The following is a 19704-nucleotide window of genomic DNA, read 5'->3' on the forward strand; positions in this document are numbered from 1 at the left end:
AAAGGCCTAACATTGATTGTTCCTGTTTCTAGCTGTAATCCTACTCTACACCATGCACTTTTACAGTTTCAAATGTAGGGATATTTTAAATGATGGACTCATTTTCAAAAATTTATATGTATTCAAGTACAAATCCAAAATGAGCAAGCTTTGTACCAATGAAAAGAAGAAGTTTCAGTGTATTTGGCGGGTGGTGATTGTTTCAAAAGCGGCCAGTATAGTTCATGTGGCAATAGGGTTGTCATTCCGTTTCAAAGTCAGTTGTGAGTGATATGGTGACCTGTGGGGCAGAGTTCACAAAAAGAGTATCACAAATTGCAGTGCAGCGGGCATTTCATACCAAATTCAGTATTCAACCACCAGCTCACAAAGCATTAGCTGTTGGTTTAAACAATTTAAATAGACTGGGAGTGTGTGCAAAGGAAAAAGCACAGACTGACCACATGTATCAGATGATGATGTCCGACAGATTCAAGAAAGTTGTGTGTGCAGTCCAAGTAAGTCTACCAGTAAAACCAGTTAAGAACTTGGAATATCCCAACCAACTGTATGGAAAGTCCTGAGATGGTGTTTGCTGTACAAGCCCTACTAATTACAACTCATGCGGGCTCTCAACCCCAATGACAAACATAAGCATCTCGCATTTTGTGGTCAGAATAGGAGACAGCTAAAAACAAGCATGTGGAAAAAGGGCTAACAAAATACCATACAGAAATGGAGGTCCAAAACTAAAAATTAAATGGCCTTCGCCATATTGCTTCAGCGGATAAAAAGTGAGGGCGGCAAACCCAAGCTGGAACATAAATTGTTAAAAAAAAGGGTATTCCAGCAGGAAGTGGCAGACAGTTAAAATTGGACACAATGTATACAAAGCCACTTAGCAAATGACGATGGCTAAGAATGCAGTGCCCAATATGCAGCCGAGTTAACATAATCTCCTCCCGGCCGGAGGGCCGAGAGGTGGTCGTCCAAGGCACTGTGAGAGCCTTAATAAGCCAAAGCTTATTCCCATGAAGGGAAGACCATTGGCAATGCCACAGGGATACCACCTTCTGACAGACGGCAATGCAGAGATCATCGGAGGGAATATAGGTAGTCGTGGGCTGAGGTACGAGGACTGCAGCCTTGGCAGCAGTGTCAGCAGCCTCGTTTCTAGGCACACCGACATGACCAGGGACTCACAGAAACATGACACTGGCTCCAACAAGAGTGAACAAGTGACAGTTTTCCTGGACTTGCTGCACTAAGGGATGAGCAGTGTACAGTGCACATAGACTTTGGAGGGCAATCAGTGAGTCTGAGCAGAAGACACAATGGAAAGGCTGTGTCACCAGATGTACTCCGTGGCTTGATACAAGGTAAAGAGCTGAACTGTAAATACTGAGGAGTGTATTGGAATCCTATATCGAAAGACACGGGTGCCAATGACGAAGGCACACCAAACCCCACGGTCAGTCCGAGAACAATCAGTGTATACAAAGGTACTATCGTGAAGTTCCATGCGAAGGTCATGAAACCAGAGGTGATAGACCGAGGCTGGAGTAGTGTACTTAAGAAGCGCATGAAGGCCAAGGTTAACATGGGCCACATACGAAGCCAAGGTGGTGAAGCATTCACATCCACTGGGAAAGTTGCAGGTGGTGTGAAGGTAAGCCACTGTAGCAAGTGGCGAAAGCGGACCCAGGTGGTAACAGAAGAGGGATGAGCCCCATACTGACGATCAGAGGAATCATCAAAGAAGGAGGCATAGGTGGGGTAGCCACACATGACACACAAACGGCATGCATACCTGCTGAGGAGAAAGTCACGGCAGATGCATAAACAAAGCACCCATAGTCTAGTTTCGAACAGGCAAGGGACCAGTACAAACATAGGAGGGTGGTTCGATCGGCACCCCACGAAGTACCATTGAGGACACGTAGGAGATTGAGGGACCGGGTACAGCGGGCTGCCTGGTAAGACACATGAGAGGATGAAGAGAGTCCTATTGAGCATGAGCCCCAGAAATTTTGTAGTTTCAACGAACGGAAGGGTAACAGGACCAAGATGCAGAGATGGTGGGAGGAACCATTTACGCAGCCAGAAATTCTTGCAGACAGTTTTTCAAGGGGAAAAGCGAAAGCATTGTTGATGCTCCAGGAGTAAAGACGATCAAGACAGCGCTGAAGACGCTGCTCAGTGAGACAGGGTCTGTGGAGAACTGCAACAGATGGAAAAATTGTCTACAAAAAGTGAGCCGGAGATGACCAGTGGGAGAGAGGCCATTATAGGGTTAATGGCAATAGCAAAGAGGACGACACTCAGGACAGAACCCTGAGGCACACCATTTTCCCGGATAAAGGTGTCCGACAAGGCAGAACCCACACTCACCTTGAAAACTCTGCCTCTTAGAAATTCCTGAAGGAAACAGGCAGGTGCCCACAGAAGCCCCACGTGTAAAGAGTACAGAGGATACCAGTTCTCCAGCAGGTGTCATAGGCCTTCCCCAAATCAAAAAACATGGCCACAGTCTGGGATTTTCACAGAAAACCATTCATGACATGGTTGGACAACTGCAGAATGTTGCACTTGAAACCCACACTGTGAATTCGTTAGTAAATGTCGAGACTCGAGCTACCACACCAGCTGGGCATGAGTCATACATTCCACCACCTAGCAAATGCAGTTGGTAAGAGAGATGGGGCAGTAGCTAGAAGGAAGGTTTTTGTCCTTGCCGGGCTTAGGTATGGGTACGATGGTGGCTTCACGCCAGCAACCGGAAATTGTGCCCTCTGTACAGATGCGGTTGTATGTGTTCAGCAGAAAGTGTTGAACACAAGAGAAAGGTGCTACAACATCTGAATTTGGATGGCGTCTGACCCTGGGGTGGAGGATTGGGATGAATTAAGAGCATGACCGAGTTCCCTCATAGTCAAGGCGGCATTGCAGCACTCACGATTCAGAGAAGAGAAGGATATTGCCTGAGTCACCTCCGCTCATTTCTGATGGAGGAAGGCAGGGTGATAGTGCAAAGAGCTCGAAACTTCCACAAAATGGTAGCCCAAGGTGTTGGAGATACCAATATGGTCCACAATAACATCCTCTGCTATTGTCAGGCTGGAAATTGGGGAAAGGATCTTGGTCCCAAAGAGCCATCGGAGGTTGACCCACATGACAGAGGGAGAGGTGGAACTGTTAAAAGAACTAGTGAACAAAGACCAGCTATCTCATTTACTATCCCGAAGGATGCAACAACACTTTGCTCGCATCTGTTTATAATGAATGCAGTTGGCTATTAGTCAGCAAATGGAGAGCACATGGGAAATGGTCACTCGAGTAGGTATCAGAAAGAACGGACCACTCAACACTATGGGCAAGCTGGGCAGTACAAAAGGATAGGTCCAAATAGGAATAGGTGTGTGCGGAGTCAGAAAGGAAAGTGGGTGCTCCAGTGTTAAGGCATAAAAGGTTGAGTTAGTGAAGAATGTCAGCCAAGAAGGCACCTCTCTGACAGGTCCTGTGAGAACCACAGTGGGGATGATGTGCATTAAAGTCACTGAGTAGCAAAAACAGGGGAGGTAGCTGCCCAATAAGCTGGAGGAAGTCTGCCCTGGTGACATCAAAGGATGGAGGTACATAAATAGTACAGAGTGAGAAAGTCAGATGGGGAAGGACAAGGTGAACTGCAACAGTTTGAAGACAGGGGTAGTCAGGGAGATTGGTTGGCTATGAAGGTCATTCAATACGAACAGCATGATGCTCCCATGAGACGGAATGCCAACCTCAGGGGGAAGGTCGAAACGAATTGGTAAGCAAAGTGAAAGCTCAAAGCAGTCATGAGGGGGCAATTTCGTTTCCTGAAGGTAGAGTACAAGGGGATGATGTGATGCTAAAAGCAGCAGTAAATCCTCTTTGTGTGACCGAAGGCCGTGAACGTTCCATTGGAGGACAGTCATGAGGAGGAAGAGATGGAGGGGTGTCAACTCGGTGGCCGCCGAGTGACAGTTGGTGTAGAGTTGCTACTACAGGGCACACGAGCAGGAGGATCCTGCTCCATGGGGTCCACAGAAGCATCGGCTTGCTTGTGCGGTCAGTCCGTGGAGTCCAACGCTGAAAAACGGTTGGTGGTGTGCACTGGCGAGACAGAGGCCAGCTGGGCTAAGGTAGCATGTGGCATCACTATCGAACAGGATCTTCGAGTTGGTGAAGGAGAAGACCTTTTGCCTTTAGCAGACTTCTTCGAGCGTTCCTGGTTAGAGGAAGACTCAGGTGTTGTTTGGTTGGAGGGACAGAGGAAGTCTTTACCAGACTACTACTCCTTTCCTTTTCTGCCTACTGGTTGTGTAGTCAGTGGCTTCGCCCCTTGAGACAAGAGTTTAACGGTTTATTGCACAGCGGGACGGGGGGGGGATGGCGATGCTACCTTGACACTGGGCGATTTCACAACCTCCAAGCCGAATTTAAGGACGAATGTAGCAAGAACAGAATTATAGGTGCCAGACGGGAGAACACAGGGTTTGCGACTAGCCAGTAACTTGTGAGTTACTGGGTAAGGCACTTTTTCCTTTACCCAAATCTCTTGGACAGCCCGCTCATTTAGATACATGGGACCATCCCAAGAGACGGCGGCATGGCCGCCATTGCAGTTGATACAGCAGGGAGAAGGAGGCAGACAATCCCGCTTGTGTGCATCCCTGCCTCAGGTTACACATTTGGCTGGGTGTCGACAAGATGTTCTAGTGTGGTTAAAACGATGACAATGGTAGCAGTGTATCGAGTTCGGAATGTACGGCCAGACTGTGATAGTTTCATAGCCTGCTTTGAGCTTGGACGGCAGCACCATCCTATAAAAGGCGAGGAAAAGAGTGTGGGTGGGCACTAAGGAGGAATCTATCTTTCTCATTACACACTGAACTACAATGACACCCTGATCAGAGAGGTAAGATTGTATTTCGGCCTCGGTTACACTGTCAAGCAGCCTGGTGTAAATTACACCACAGGAAGAATACAAAGTTCTGTGGGCCTTGACACGAACAGGGTAGCCATGGAGAAGCAAGGCAGCGAGTAGGTATTGTGTTTGAGAATCAGAAGCCGTCTCCAAAAGGGTCTTTAAATCAATAGTCTCATTATGTTTACATTTTGTAGACACTGACTGGGACGATGAGAGTGACTCATTGCGAGAAAATCCACCATGATTGCCAGAATCTCTGATGGTGCGCTCCTTCCAACTGGGGGGCTCCCTACACGAGGGGGCACACCCACCTCAGGTGTTTGTTCACACCTCAGATCACACCTACCAAACATCTGACAGAGAGACCAATTGGCAATTTAGGAAGGTTGCAGCTCAGGAAATCATCCCTCGCTGGGCCTGACCTGTAACAGGGGTTACGCATGAACCCTACCTGTCAACCTGGGGCTGGGAATTATGCGTTACCCAGTCACCTGTAAGGCATCAGACACGTGGGCCAGCCTTCAGGAGCGCACAGGGAGGAAGAAGAAAAAAGAGGAACCTCAAACGCCAAAGCGGAGGAACAAGAGAACAAGGGAAACAAACAAGTGATAAGGGAGACAAAAATAAAGGTGAGGCGGTTTGTACATCAGCGACAGAATGCAGAACATTCCCAATAAATCCCTGTGTGTTGGCAAGCCCCGTGTGTGTGTGTGTGTGTGTGTGTGTGTGTGTGTGTGTGTGTGTGAGGGGAGGGGGGCATGTGCACTTGCACTGAGGGACAGCACAGGGTGAGGGAGAGGGTGGGAGCCGGGAAGTAAACGCAGATCTCTCCCAGGAGACTGGGAAAATATGGATGCATCTATTTATTGTAACATTACCCTGATTAATAAAATGCCATTAAAGTTCAATATATGTACAAGTGATTTATGGAGAACAGCTACAGATACCTACACTCATGTGAGACAAGAAACAGCTTACAATTTAGTACAGTTCAACATACCGCTACTGATATGTGACAGAATTACTATGTTTTATGCAGGTAGAAAATACTGAAACCTCCAACTTCACACTTTATGTATATTACTTTACTCATGGTATCTCCAGCATGGTAAAAAGAGCCAAACTGTGCTTTGCTCTCACCAGATCATCCCAAAGCTAAGCAATCTGAAACTGTAATACACACACACACACACACACACACACACACACACACACACACACACACAAGCGCATGCAGAGGTGGTAAGGTAAATCATACTTCAAATATCGTTTGTCTTTTAAGTTCCCTGCCATCAAACAGGTTGTACAACTCATTTCAACCCAATCTAATCATAAAACAAATTTTCATTCATTGCAAAAGAAGTCAAAATACAAGCACCGCAATGTATTATTATAGCATGCAGCCGAGGTCAGTTATATGTGGCATTCATTATTTGCACAATGAATCATAATGATTTGGAATGAATCATATTACATGCACAGTGCAAATTAATTTGTAAATACAGCTACACGCTGAACATTTATATAGTCCTACCCACCATCTTTTAAAAATTACAGTAGCAGAAATTACTCTATAGAACAGGAGGAGTTGTCAAGGAGAAACTTTTTCACTTTGCTTTGAATTTTACTTTGCTGTCTGTCAAACTTTTATACCACTAGGTAAGTTATCAAAAGTTTTGGTTGGTTGGTTGGTTTGGGGAAGGAGACCAGACAGCGTGGTCATCGGTCTCATCGGATTAGGGAAGGAAGTCGGCCGTGCCCTTTCAGAGGAACCATCCCGTCAAAAGTTTTGGTTGTAGCATTGTGCAACAGACAGTCTTAATGTGGACCAATGAATGTCGTTTTTCTTTCTAGTTTTGTAATATGATCACAGATGATACTAGGGTAACAATGAGAGCCCAACAGAAATTTTTGCGTACAACTGCTGGCCCATTCCTCAGATGCATACATTCAGGGTACAATGCCTCACGAACTCTGTTCATCTTATTTCGCTGCTCATTTGAAAAATATGCAGCACAAATGGTGTAAGGACATGCATTCACTTGTTATTCATAGAACATAATTTTCGTGTAAAGCCAAAAGTCATCCTCCAAGAAGAGAAAGTAGACCCAAGACAGTAAGCCTCACCAAACACTCATTTGTGTTTCAAATTGAAAAACTGGGACCACTTTAAGTTTACCCAACTTGAGAAAACAATTGATGACATTAAGATCACTTGTTTAACTTTCAGACAGTTTACAGTTAGTAGCAGAAAGAGAAAGCACAACCGTCAGCCACAGCTTCTCGAAGTGTGCACTGAAAAATCTGGTCTACAAATTTCTTTCCAAAAATCTTACCTCATCAGCACCTTATTCAACATTCAAAAACTGAAGTATGGGAAATTTAAATGGGTCAGACACCTTAAGTACCTTGGCATGATCATGGAACCAACAGACCTACAAAAAGCACAAACAGGGTGTATACGTGGATGAGGAAAAAAACTTCCTGGATCTTTCCCAGTTAAAAATACACTTTCTCCCGGATGCAAATACACTTTTTCCATGTTAAGTAACAGTATACTTTTCCTCAGAACTGTAAAACTTATCAATCCTTTCAATGGTTGTGATTTTATACACCAGAGTACAACTTCCCGGCACTTTAGAAAATGAAATTCAGGGGGAAAAATCAAACAACGGAAGATCCACGATGGAATGTAACAATACCAGAGAAGGAAAGTTGCTACTCACCACATAGCGGAGATGCTGAGTCGCGATAGGCACAATAAAAAGAGACCATTAAGGCCTTTGTCACAAGTAGACACACACACACACACACACACACACACACACACACACCACACACCACACACAGCCTCAGAGAGCTGAGACCACCAGGGGAAAAAACACGTTTTAGAAAGATGTCTGATGTGCAGCATCGTGTACACTGCATATTTCCGTATTACAAAAGTATAAATTCAAATTCCACCAAACACTGCATGCTATTTTTAGAAGGATTGAAAGCAAGACTGTGAGGCACTTTTGTAAGCCAATCATAGCTCGTGTCAAGCGATCTCGCAAGCCGATGACAGCAGATATTCAGAGCATAGGACATGTGATGTAGTCAGCCAATAGCAACATCACTGTTAAGTAGCGCAAACACACAAACAGGAAAAGGTAATGGTTTAAATTAATACAGACAGTGTTGCTACAAGAAAAGAAAAGCTTTTACGTATAATATTGGTCTCCAAGATTAATAAGCTGCAAGAGAAGCTAAGCTTTCACACATAATGTTAATCTATTTTGTGCCTCTTTGCCTTTACAAATGTCTGCTTGTATCTGTGTATATGCGGATGGATATGTGTGTGTGTGTGTGTGTGTGTGTGTGTGTGTGTGTGTGTGTGTGCGAGTGTATACCTGTCCTTTTTTCCCCCTAAGGTAAGTCTTTCCGCTCCCGGGATTGGAATGATTCCTTACCCTCTCCCTTAAAACCCAAATCCTTTCGTCTTTCCCTCTATCCTGACGAGGCAACCGTTGGTTGTGAAAGCTAGAATTTTGTGTGTTTGTTTGTGTGTCTATCGACCTGCCAGCGCGTTTGTTTGGTAAGTCTCATCATCTTTCTTTATAGACATAAAACTCTAATAAATATGAATATGAAGCACTCTAAGGCAGATTCCATTATATACTATAAAAGGGGAAGAGAAGGGATGATGATGATGATGATAATAATAATAATAATGCCAATATAGGTGGACGACTTCTTTATCCTGACTGAAAACTAAAGACAAATGAGAACTTTTAAGAAACAGCTGCAAACCAAGTTTAAATTGTATGATTTGGGAGAAGTTAAACATTATTTAGGTATGCAGATCACTAAGGATGAGGAGAGACAAGAATTGAACATAAATCAATCATCATATACAGAAAAAAAAATCAAAGAAATTTGGCATGAGTGATTGTAAACCCAAAACTACTCCAATGGAAGTAGGAGTGAAGTTAAATATAAATGAAACAGATGTGGAATGTGACAGGAATGTTCCATATTTAGAAGCAGTAGGGAGTCTGTTATACTTGTCTCAAACATCACGACTCAACAATGCTTTTGTCACCAACACAGTGAGCAGATATTGCTGAGACCCAGAGGAAAAGCTCTGGACAGTTGTGAAAAGGATATTCCGATATCTAAGAGGAACGTCAAACCACGAATTAAGATAACCATAGAGAAGGTAATGCAAAACTAGAAGGCTACAGTGATGAGGACTGGGAGAGTGAATTGGGAGATAGCACTCCACTACTGGCTGCTGCTTTAAATTAATGGGGGCCTTCATTACATGGCCCTGTCAAAAGCAAAAAACTGTTGCATCATTGAGTACCAAAGAGACCGAGTATGTGGCGCTATCTTGCACCACACAGGAAGCATTGTGGCTAAGAACATTAATATGTGAAATAGAACCCAATTTAATTGTGGAACCTATAACGATCTTCTGTGATAATAAAGGAGCCATTAACCTAACTAAAAATGATGTCACTAGTGCTAGGACAAAACATATTGATATAAGGCACCATTCTATTCGGGACCACAAAGAGTGGCAGAACATCGCCATGGACTACATGCGCACAGAAGACATGTTGGCTGACCTTCTGACAAAACCCTTGGACAAAGAGAAGTTTGAAAACATTATGGGGCTATTTTGGTTTATCTTGTGAAGGCAAACCACAAAATATATATTCAAAGGGGGAGTTGGAATTGTTTGAACAATATATTTCATATGAGACGGCGATAAAGTGCATCATGTGAAATATAATAGACTGAGTTTTGTGTGTGTAATATAATGTTCTTTGGTTGTTGTGTTCTATGTATTTTACCTGGAAGCGCAAATATAGTTACTGGCACTAAATGTCTTTTACTCACTATTATTTATTCGACTGTATAGACTCCAATATTAAAAAATATATATATTTCAGATTTATTTGGCAACCATGAAGGTAACATTAGCATACACCTATAATCTATGTGCTGTCTGCACTTTCAGCCACATCTAAAAGAACAGACACCAAATATATATAATCAAGGTGATGACAGCCAATGATCTCTTCTGTGCAGATGCACACCTAGCTCAAACTCTTATGGTAATCAGCGAGATGCTGCGAGTAAGGATGGGGTCGACAGAAGCGTCCAATCCCACGCGTCAGCTTTGACCCGTGACGTAAGGGTGTTGTCGTGTGTGACGTCATGACGGCGCAGAGTTTGGTTTGAGTGTGGCTGTCTCCAGTTCTGTTTTATCTTATTTTGTTTACTTTTCTGATCTGTTTGTTCTATCTTGTGAGATTTCTTTTTTTTTAATTTAAAAACGCTTATTACTTATTTTAATTATCTGTTTCCTCCAATTTCTGTTTTAGTTTATTATATTTATCTTCCTGATCTGTTCGTTCTATCCCGTGAGATTTTTTTTTTTTTTTAGAAAAGACAAAAAACACTAATCAGCTACTGAAGCATCTTTATCTTCTATGGGTTGCAGGGGTTACGACCCCTGGGGAGGTGGGTGGGTATTCATGCATGGCTGTCTTCACTTACACGTTGTAGCTACGCAAGACGTCTAAATTTGTTTATATTTAGTTTGCCCCCCCCCACCCAAAACACCCCATTTCCCGCGCTTGTCCCGTTAGTGTCATTAGGCTTCTTGTGGAAAGTGTGTGTGTTTGTTTTTGTTTCCGCCATATTTGTGACGTCATGGGTCAAAGCAGACGGGCGGGATCGGACGCTTCCGTATTTCCTAAGGATGTACAGATGTAAAACACATCGTCCTTGGCAACTGCATGCCATCAAAATTTATGTGCTGATCATCAGCAATCATATGATTAGATAAATGCAATTAGCAAATGACTTACATGTCCCAAAAATCATTATGTATAAGGTCAGTAAAACTATGATATGTAAAAAGATAGTAGGCACATCAGTTTATGAAAAACATCGTATGCTAGAGCTAAACATATTTTAAAAAGTAATTTGCCAGTGGGGTCATTGGTCCCATCTGCAGCTTGACTGGTGTGAGTCTTGTGTCTAGTGGAGATGGGTGAGAGGAGAAAGAAGGCAGAGAGTGGGAGGGAGGGTTGGAAAAGAGAGTGCCTGACAGCTGAGCAGGAGGTACAAGGGAGAGGTAGAAGGTGGGACAGTGCATGTGTCAGGAATGCAGAAAGGAGAGGCAGCAGTTGCACAGGACAGTAATGCAAAAGGGAGAGGCGGAAGGTGTGCAGGATAGGAATGCAGAATGAAGAAGCACAGCAAGCGCACATGATAGGAACACTGCAAGAGGTTGGAGCTATAGCTAAACTAGGATTTGCTGCTTGTGTCATACCCCTGTAGAAGAGCAGGCTGCAAAATCTGTCTAATACATGCACCTCGTACATACTACAACGAGTCCTAACCAATCAGAGGCAGAGCCACCCATGAAAGCAGTCGTGTCATATACACCAGCTCTGCTGCAATTTTTGCAAAGGATTTTATGTGGGCATGATAACCAACGAGCTGTCAATCTGCATGAATGTCACTACCGAACTGTGCCCAGAAGCAGAGTTAACCATCCAGTGGTAGAACAGGCTGCTGAGCACATGCTCAGTTTCAATGGCTGCTTAACAGCCCTTGCCCTCTTAATTCTCCATTCCTTCCTTCCCAACACCAGCTTCTCTGAACTACGTAGATGGGAGCTATTCTTGCAACACATTCTTTGTTCCTATAGTCCTATTTATCACGTTTTCTATTAGCTCCTTGCCCCACATTCACTTCAATCCCTACTTCAGTACTGCAACTTCATTAATCTGGCACCAGAACTCTCTTTCTCTGTCTTGTCTACCACTCTCAATTCACTTCTCATCCTCGACATGTGCAACCTGAGATCACGACTGGAAGTCTTGCATGTGCCCATGCTGCATTTGTATGCTGTCAACCTATGGCCTCTCCCTCTCAGCCCCTCGTCACCCTTCTCCAGCCCACCCTCCCTCCCTTGCAACCCTATCACTTCTCACCCCTCATCAAATCCACCACAAGCCACTGAAGGGCTGTAGCAGCCGCTGGCACAGTGTAGTGTAAGAGAGAGAGAGAGAGAGAGAGAGAGAGAGAGAGAGAGAGAGAGAGAGAGTGTTTGTGTTTGTGTGTGTGTAAAGAGCTATTGCTATCCAAAGGTTCAGTCTTGTTAATATGCTGCTCTTCTTTTTGTTTGTTAGCAGGTACAAATATGTATGCAGCATCTTGACAGAGTAGAATTTTGTGAACGGTGGAATATTTGGAAAGCTTGTCTGAGCCTTTTTGAATGTAATTTCTCTGTGCAGTTAAGTTATTTATAGGTTTTAGTTACATGCACGAATTATGATTTTTTTCATATTTTTTTCATATGAAAAAGTACCCACAATGGCACTAGACTTCTTTTTGATTAGAAAGCTCTAATCCACTGTACAAATCCTATAGGCCTACTACTGCGCAGAATGGCCAAAGGACAAATTTATTTGCACCTAAATTAGTATTACATTACATGTACTGATTTGGCTTGCAAATTAAGTGATGGAATCCGCATCTTTGCATTTCATATGAATCACTTAGTCAACTAATTAAATTCATAAATTTAAGGGATTAAAATGTCATTCTGGGTCAAATTTATTGGTACAAAAGTGCCTTACATTAACAAAATGAAATACATAGAGCCTTCCACTCACTACAATATATAGTTCAACAGAGTAAGAATTATCCTACCAGAAACCATACAGTTTTGCAATTTATGGCACTGGATAATTCAAGCAGCAGAATGACAATATTACATGCAAGTCACAATACATCACAGTGTGAACTAATTCAGTGCAGATATATCACTTATAATCAAATGATTATATGCAGAACTATATTTGTCTTCACGTCAAAATGCACCAATGAAACAAAGGAAGACTGGTTGAAGCAGAAGTGGAAGTCATGATACCTCCATACTACATTCCCAACACAATAAGCAAGAAAGATCAACAAACTTTACATGATGAATAAATGAGAGGCCGCACAATGAAAATTTAGCCTATGACAATCTAATGGCAAAAATTACAATAGCCTGTAAATCAATAAGTTAATATGCACTCACTTTCACACATAATTTTTCTTCCAACTGCTCTGTAAGCAAGTTCATTCCTTTACAGCAAAATGTTTAAGGAAAGGATCGAAGATGTTAACTAAATAACTGATATGTTATTCTGACAAACCTGTTATTGGCACACTTTGTGTTTTCACTCTGAATTTCTCAAGCTCCTTCTGTTGCCTAAATTTTTCCAATGCTAAACTTTCAAGACTAAGTGCTCTGGCACGTTCAAGGTCTTCCTCAAACTGCCGATCATAGTCTGCCGCTTTTGCACTGCTGAACCTGCCACCGAGCTCCGTCATTTCTGCAATTTGAAGATGGCATTGTGTACCTCAGCTTAAAATCCACCAAAATGTTGAATTTTTGAATGTTTTACTAATTCTGAATGACATGCTACTGTATGAAATAAACAAGGTACTTTGCACTGACTTGCCTTTGGAGTAATCAAAGCAGAAACATTGTTAAATTATGATAATCCATGATGAAAAATTAATATGTCCTTCACACACATGTTAAATGTAAATACTTTCTTTCATCTGAGGTCATTAAATTTCTTGTGAACTGAATCGCAACTTCTACATGATGATATCCTGCAAATAATAAAAAGTTCGCTTATTAAGGAACGAGTGCCTAGCAAAAATGATTGCACTGACTTGTCGAGACTTGGACTACAAGTCTTCCACACTCCCTTTCGAATTAGCAGCAAATACGTTCTCGCCTGTACAAGGATTTTATAAATATAACACAAAACCGAATGCAGATATACAAATCATGATAACTCTGATTTCTGTACTTTCGTTATAAAAGCTGCTTGCAATAATGTACGGAGAGGGTAGCGGCGCACTTCGGTGTATTAATGCAGAGTTTTCCTGTTGACACCCTAGAAAACCAAATACAACAGCTACTTCCATTCATTTTCCAAATAAACAAACTGGTTATTTGTAATTCTTTCACTTTACGGACGTTTTTCTTAATATTATCACAACTTTTGTCCGCGGCAACAGGTGTTTAACTATGTTGACAAATACTCTTATTAAGCACCAACCACATTTACGCCAAACCTTGAAAAACTCAACACTTCTGAAGTTTTAAAGCATATTTGGATAACTCTGACGGATTACTGTACGGCGCTTCATACTAGTATATACATCTGAATTGATACGTTTTGACAAACTACTGAAGCATGTGACTATGTTCAACCATTAAGACCCCGAAAATCGCCTACCGTTCATCACTTGCGAATAATGAACCACACATTTACAAATCTTATTCTGCCTTATGTCACTGCACTCATCTCACCAAAACAGTCACACATACTGTCAAGAAACGCTTCCTCCAAACATGTTAAGTGAAAGATAAAATCTTCTGTCCTCTCACCGTTAAAACTTTTAATATTCTGTTGTGCTCGTCTCACACATACTTAAAGCAATGTGCTGGAATTGTTGAAACCTATGACACATATGGTATAATAAAGCAGAATTTGGTGGATTTCATGTTACCGGTAACACAATTCGCAGCTATTTACATTTGCTTTCGCCGGTTCTCTGGGGAGTTTGTTTACCTGACCTGCTTGTAAGACCCGTACAGTTGGAGGAGCTTTTAACTATGAGATTAATAAAAAATAAATATAGCCCATCAAGCCATACAGACACATAGAAGTATCTGTTGGTTAAGGCTATGAAGCGTAGTCCCAGTTGCAAGTACAGAAAATGCTTAGATTTATTGGCAATATACCGGGTCATTACGATTAGCCTCTGGAATTCTGTTACAGAGAAGGAAGACCCATGAGGGTCTTTCTGAGCGTGGAGAGTCGCTAATGTCAAAAACAGTCTTCTTGAAACGAGGAAACAATTTTCTTACCTTGCATCTCTGTCTGGTGGCATTATCCCCATGCACAGCGCAAACGTTCCTGACTGCCTCCGCTGCTGTCATCCCTCTACTGAACTCAAATAGAAGAATATGTTGGAAATGTTCCGATTTCTCCATTTGGCACTCCATTTTCTACCACCCACAGCTTCACTCATCTCCAAATGACAAAATGACAGTATGTTAACTCAAATAGCAACAGTGAACTACAAAACAATGAAAATTGACAAATAAACCTGTAGCAACCATAATAACATGCAAAAAAACTCTTCAAACTTATGCACCAAACTAATACATACAAGGTATGACATCAAGTTAAAATGGGCTAATTAAGCAGTGGTGATTGTATTAGTTATTTTTTCCCACTCTAAATAAGATTCTTCACATGTCTATCGATAGCTTTCAATGCCTCATTATTTGTACCATTATTTATCTGTCGAAAGTTGTTTCTATTAGAGTCAATGTGATTCTTAGTACACATAACATTCATGATATCTCTTTTCATTACAGTTTAATTAATGAACACTGGTTTATTATCCCACTTACTTTCGCTACTATATGCAAGTATAGAGCATACCAAATACAAGAATATTAAATTAGCAAAGAAGACTGTAGTAATAGTTCATGAAATACCCAGAAGAACAGTCATTAATCATTAGCACTTACAGCATGTGTAGGTTTTAGCATGATCCAGATCACAGCAACATTCAAAATTTCAAATTACATTCCTACAATGCGCTTTCCAAAAAAACTGCTTTGAAAATTGTAACATTTCTACCAACAGATTAGCACTTACAGCATGTGTAGGTTTTAGCATGATCCAGATCACAGCAACATTCAAAAATTTCAAATTACATTCCTACAATGCGCTTTCCACAAAAACTGCTTTGAAAATTGTAACATTTCTACCACCAGATTATTTCACAAAATAATCTATAGTTAAATGCAATGAATATGTACACTTTAATTACTGCGAAGTCGTGATTTATTACCCAGCAAAAGTAAAGTGCAATATAACTAATTCCTTACTACTGAATATGTCATCAACATTCATATCATTAGATTTTTTACGAAACATATAGTCATTACTGAAACATAGTGTGTTTAATATCTTTTTAAATATCTGTGCTTCCACAGCGAATCTGATCAGGTAAACTGTAAAATAATTAACCCATTACTACAGATTAACAGAGAATAGGCTGCTTTGACAGTTGCTACATGTTACTATTCCCTTAATTAAACTTAATATTTGCAAAATTGTTTAACCTTTGTAAGGTCACATTTAGTCATGTAAAGAGTCAAATCAATTACTCAGAATTTTCACAGTAATACGTCAATTACATCCCAAGAAATTGCGAAGCAGAGTTGACACTTGAAATAAATGAAGCAAGCACACGTCCTGAGACTCAAGCATGCACCTCACGCTGCCTGTGTCAGGGGCTCACACAATGGGAAGGTATGCACAACCTAAAAAAATAAACAAGTAACACGTCCAACAGCAAGTTACGTTTTTCAAATTGTAAATGTATGCATGTATCCCCCCCCCCCCCCATGAACCATGGACCTTGCCGTTGGTGGGGAGGCTTGCGTGCCTCAGCAATACAGATGGCCGTACCGTAGGTGCAACCACAATGTAGGGGTATTTGTTGAGAGGCCAGACAAACGTGTGGTTCCTGAAGAGGGGCAGCAGCCTTTGCAGTAGTTGCAGAGGCAAGTCTGGATGATTGACTGATCTGGCCTTGTAACACTAACCAAAATGGCCTTGCTGTGCTGATACTGTGAACAGCTGAAAGCAAGGGGAAACTGCAGCCGTAATTTTTCCCAAGGGCATGCAGCTTTACTGTATGGTTAAATGATGATGGCGTCCTCTTGGGTAAAATATTCTGGAGGTAAAATAGTCCCCCATTCCGACCTCCGGGCAGGGACTACTCAAGAGGACGTCATCAGGAGAAAGAAAACTGGTGTTCTATGGATCGGAGTGTGGAATGTCGGATCCCTTAATCGGGCAGGTAGGTTAGAAAATTTCAAAAGGGAAAAGGATAGATTAAAGTTAGATAAAGTGGGAATTAGTGAAGTTCGGTGGCAGGAAGAACAAGACTTTTGGTCAGGTGAATACATGGTTATAAATACAAAATCAAATAGGGGTAATGCAGGAGTAGGTTTAATAATGAATAAAAAAAATAGGAGTGTGGGTAAACTAGCTCTGCATATGATGAAAAAAATGATGAAATGTATGATGAGATAAAAGAAATTATTCAGGTCGTGAAGGGAGACGAACATTTAATAGTCATGGGTGACTGGAATTCGAGAGTAGGAAAAGAGAGAGAAGGAAACATAGTAGGTGAATATGGATTGGGGGTAAGAAATGGAAGAGGAAGCCATCTTGTAGAATTTTGCATAGAGCATAACTTAATCATAGCTAACACTTGGTTCAAGAATCATAAGAGAAGGTTGTATACATGGAAGAATCCTGGAGATACTAGAAGGTATCAGATAGATGGTAAGACAGAGATTTAGGAACCAGGTTTTAAATTGTAAGACATTTCCAGGGGCAGATGTGGACTCTAACCACAATCTATTGGTTATGAACTGTAGATTAAAACTGAAGAAACTTCAAAAAGGTGGGAATTTAAGGAGATGAGACCTGGATAAACTGACTAAACCAGAGGTTGTACAGAGTTTCAGGGAGAGCATAAGGGAACAATTGACAAGAACGGGGGAAAGAACTACAGTAGAAGAAGAATGGGTAGCTTTGAGGGATGAAGTAGTGAAGGCAGCAGAGGATCAAGTAGGTAAAAAGACGAGAGCTAGTAGAAATCCTTGGATAACAGAAGAAATATTGAATTTAACTGATGAAAGGAGAAAATATAAAATGCAGTAAATGAAACATGCTAAAAGGAATACAAACGTCTCAAAAATGAGATCGACAGGAAGTGCAAAATGGCTAAACAGGGATGGCTAGAGGACAAATGTAAGGATGTAGAGGCTTATCTCACTAGGGGTAAGATAGATACTGCCTACGGGAAAATTAAAGAGGCCTTTGGAGAAAAGAGAACCACTTGTATAAACATCAAGGGCTCAGATGGAAACCCAGTTCTAAGCAAAGAAGCCAACCATGGGGAAGATCAGTTTGGATTCCGTAGAAATATTGGAACACGTGAGGCAATACTGACCTTACGACTTATCTTAGAAGAAAGATTCAGAAAAGGCAAACCTACGTTTCTAGCATTTGTAGACTTAGAGAAGGCTTTTGACAATGTTGACTGGAATACTCTCTTTCAAATTCTGAAGGTGGCAGGGGTAAAATACAGGGAGCGAAAGGCTATTTACAATTTTTACAGAAACCAGATGGCAGTTATAAGGGTCGTTGGACGTGAAAGGGGAGCAGTGCTTGGGAAAGGAGTGAGACAGGGTTGTAGCCTCTACCGGATGTTATTCAGTCTGTGTGTTGAGCAAGCAGTAAAGGAAACAAAAGAAAAGTAGGTACTAAAATCCATGGAGAAGAAATAAAAACTTTGAGGGTCGCGGATGACATTGTAATTCTGTCAGAGACAGCAAAGGGCTTGGAAGAGCAGTTGGACGGAATGGACAGTGTCTTGAAAGGAGGATATAAGATGAACATCAACCAAAGCAAAACGAGGATAATGGAATGTAGTCGAATTAAGCTGGGTGATGCTGAGGGAATTAGATTAGGAAATGAGGCACTTAAAGTAGTAAAGGAGTTTTACTATTTGGGGAGCAAAATAACTGATGATGGTCGAAGTAGAGAGGATATAAGATGTAGTCTGGAAATGGCAAGGAAAGTGTTTCTGAGGAAGAGAAATTTGTTAACATCGAGTACAGATTTAAGTGTCAGGAAGCCGTTTCTGAAAGTATTTGTATGGAGTGTAGCCATGTATGGAAGTGAAACATGGACGATAAATAATTTGGACAAGAAGAGAATAGAAGCTTTCGAAATGTGGTGCTACAGAAGAATGCTGAAGATTAGATGGGTAGATCACATAACTAATGAAGAGGTATTGAATAGAATTGGGGAAAAGAGGAGTTTGTGGCACAACTTGACAAGAAGAAGGGACCGGTTGGTAGGACATGTTCTGAGGCATCAAGGGATCACGAATTTAGCATTGGAGGGCAGCGTGGAGGGTAAAAATCGTAGAGGTAAGGCCATGAGATGAATACACTAAGAAGATTCAGAAGGATATAGGTTGCAGTAAGTACTGGGAGATGAAGAAGCTTGCACAGGATAGAGTAGCATGGAGAGGTGCATCAAACCAGTCTCAGGACTGGAGACCACAACAACAACAACACAACTACGACAACGTGTTTATTGAAGCGAAATGACAACTAGAGCTACAATTAGAGATAACACACTTGAATTCACTTTGCTAAACACATTTACTAGTGCCCCGTCACCCACAGAAACTGTATTGTTGTGCATTACATCCAGCATAGAAAATACACCCACATCTTGACCAATGAAACTGTATCACGGCAACATATGATCGAAGTGCCCTCCGTTTGCATCAATACACGTTTGAAGACGAGTAACGAGAGAGTGTTGCACAGATTGTAGAGGTTCTACAGATATTGCCGCACGTGCCACAGTAATACGATGTTGCATATCCTCTACTGTCGTTGGGGATTGCTGCTACACTCTGTCTCTCACTGCGCCCCAGAGACAGAAGTCTAATGGCGTCAAGCTGGGTGATCATGCTGGCCATCGCACACTACCTCCCCGCCCCTTCCACCTATTTGGAAATGTCGCATCTAGAACGCTTCTGGCAACTTTTGCTCTGCTTGCAGGACATCCATCATGTTGGAA

The 19704-nt window shown here is 41.8% G+C and overlaps 1 protein-coding gene across 2 annotated transcripts in view; it reads right to left on the bottom strand.

Annotated features, from left to right (window-relative positions):
- The window catches only part of LOC126094613 (phosphatidylinositol 4-phosphate 3-kinase C2 domain-containing subunit alpha-like), a 243258-nt gene extending 228911 nt beyond the window's left edge, over positions 1-14347 (bottom strand). For both annotated transcript variants that reach the window (XM_049909092.1, XM_049909091.1), the window contains exons 1-3: positions 14242-14347; positions 13450-13606; positions 13141-13320 (exon numbers count right to left, since the gene is read on the bottom strand). In XM_049909092.1, coding sequence (XP_049765049.1) covers positions 13141-13318 — 178 coding nt within the window. In that variant the 5' untranslated portion in view covers positions 13319-13320; positions 13450-13606; positions 14242-14347. The remainder of the gene's footprint in view (positions 1-13140; positions 13321-13449; positions 13607-14241) is intronic.
- Positions 14348-19704: the final 5357 nt, after the last annotated feature.

This window comes from Schistocerca cancellata, chromosome 8 (assembly GCF_023864275.1).
Source record: "Schistocerca cancellata isolate TAMUIC-IGC-003103 chromosome 8, iqSchCanc2.1, whole genome shotgun sequence".
Lineage (NCBI taxonomy): Eukaryota > Metazoa > Arthropoda > Insecta > Orthoptera > Acrididae > Schistocerca > Schistocerca cancellata.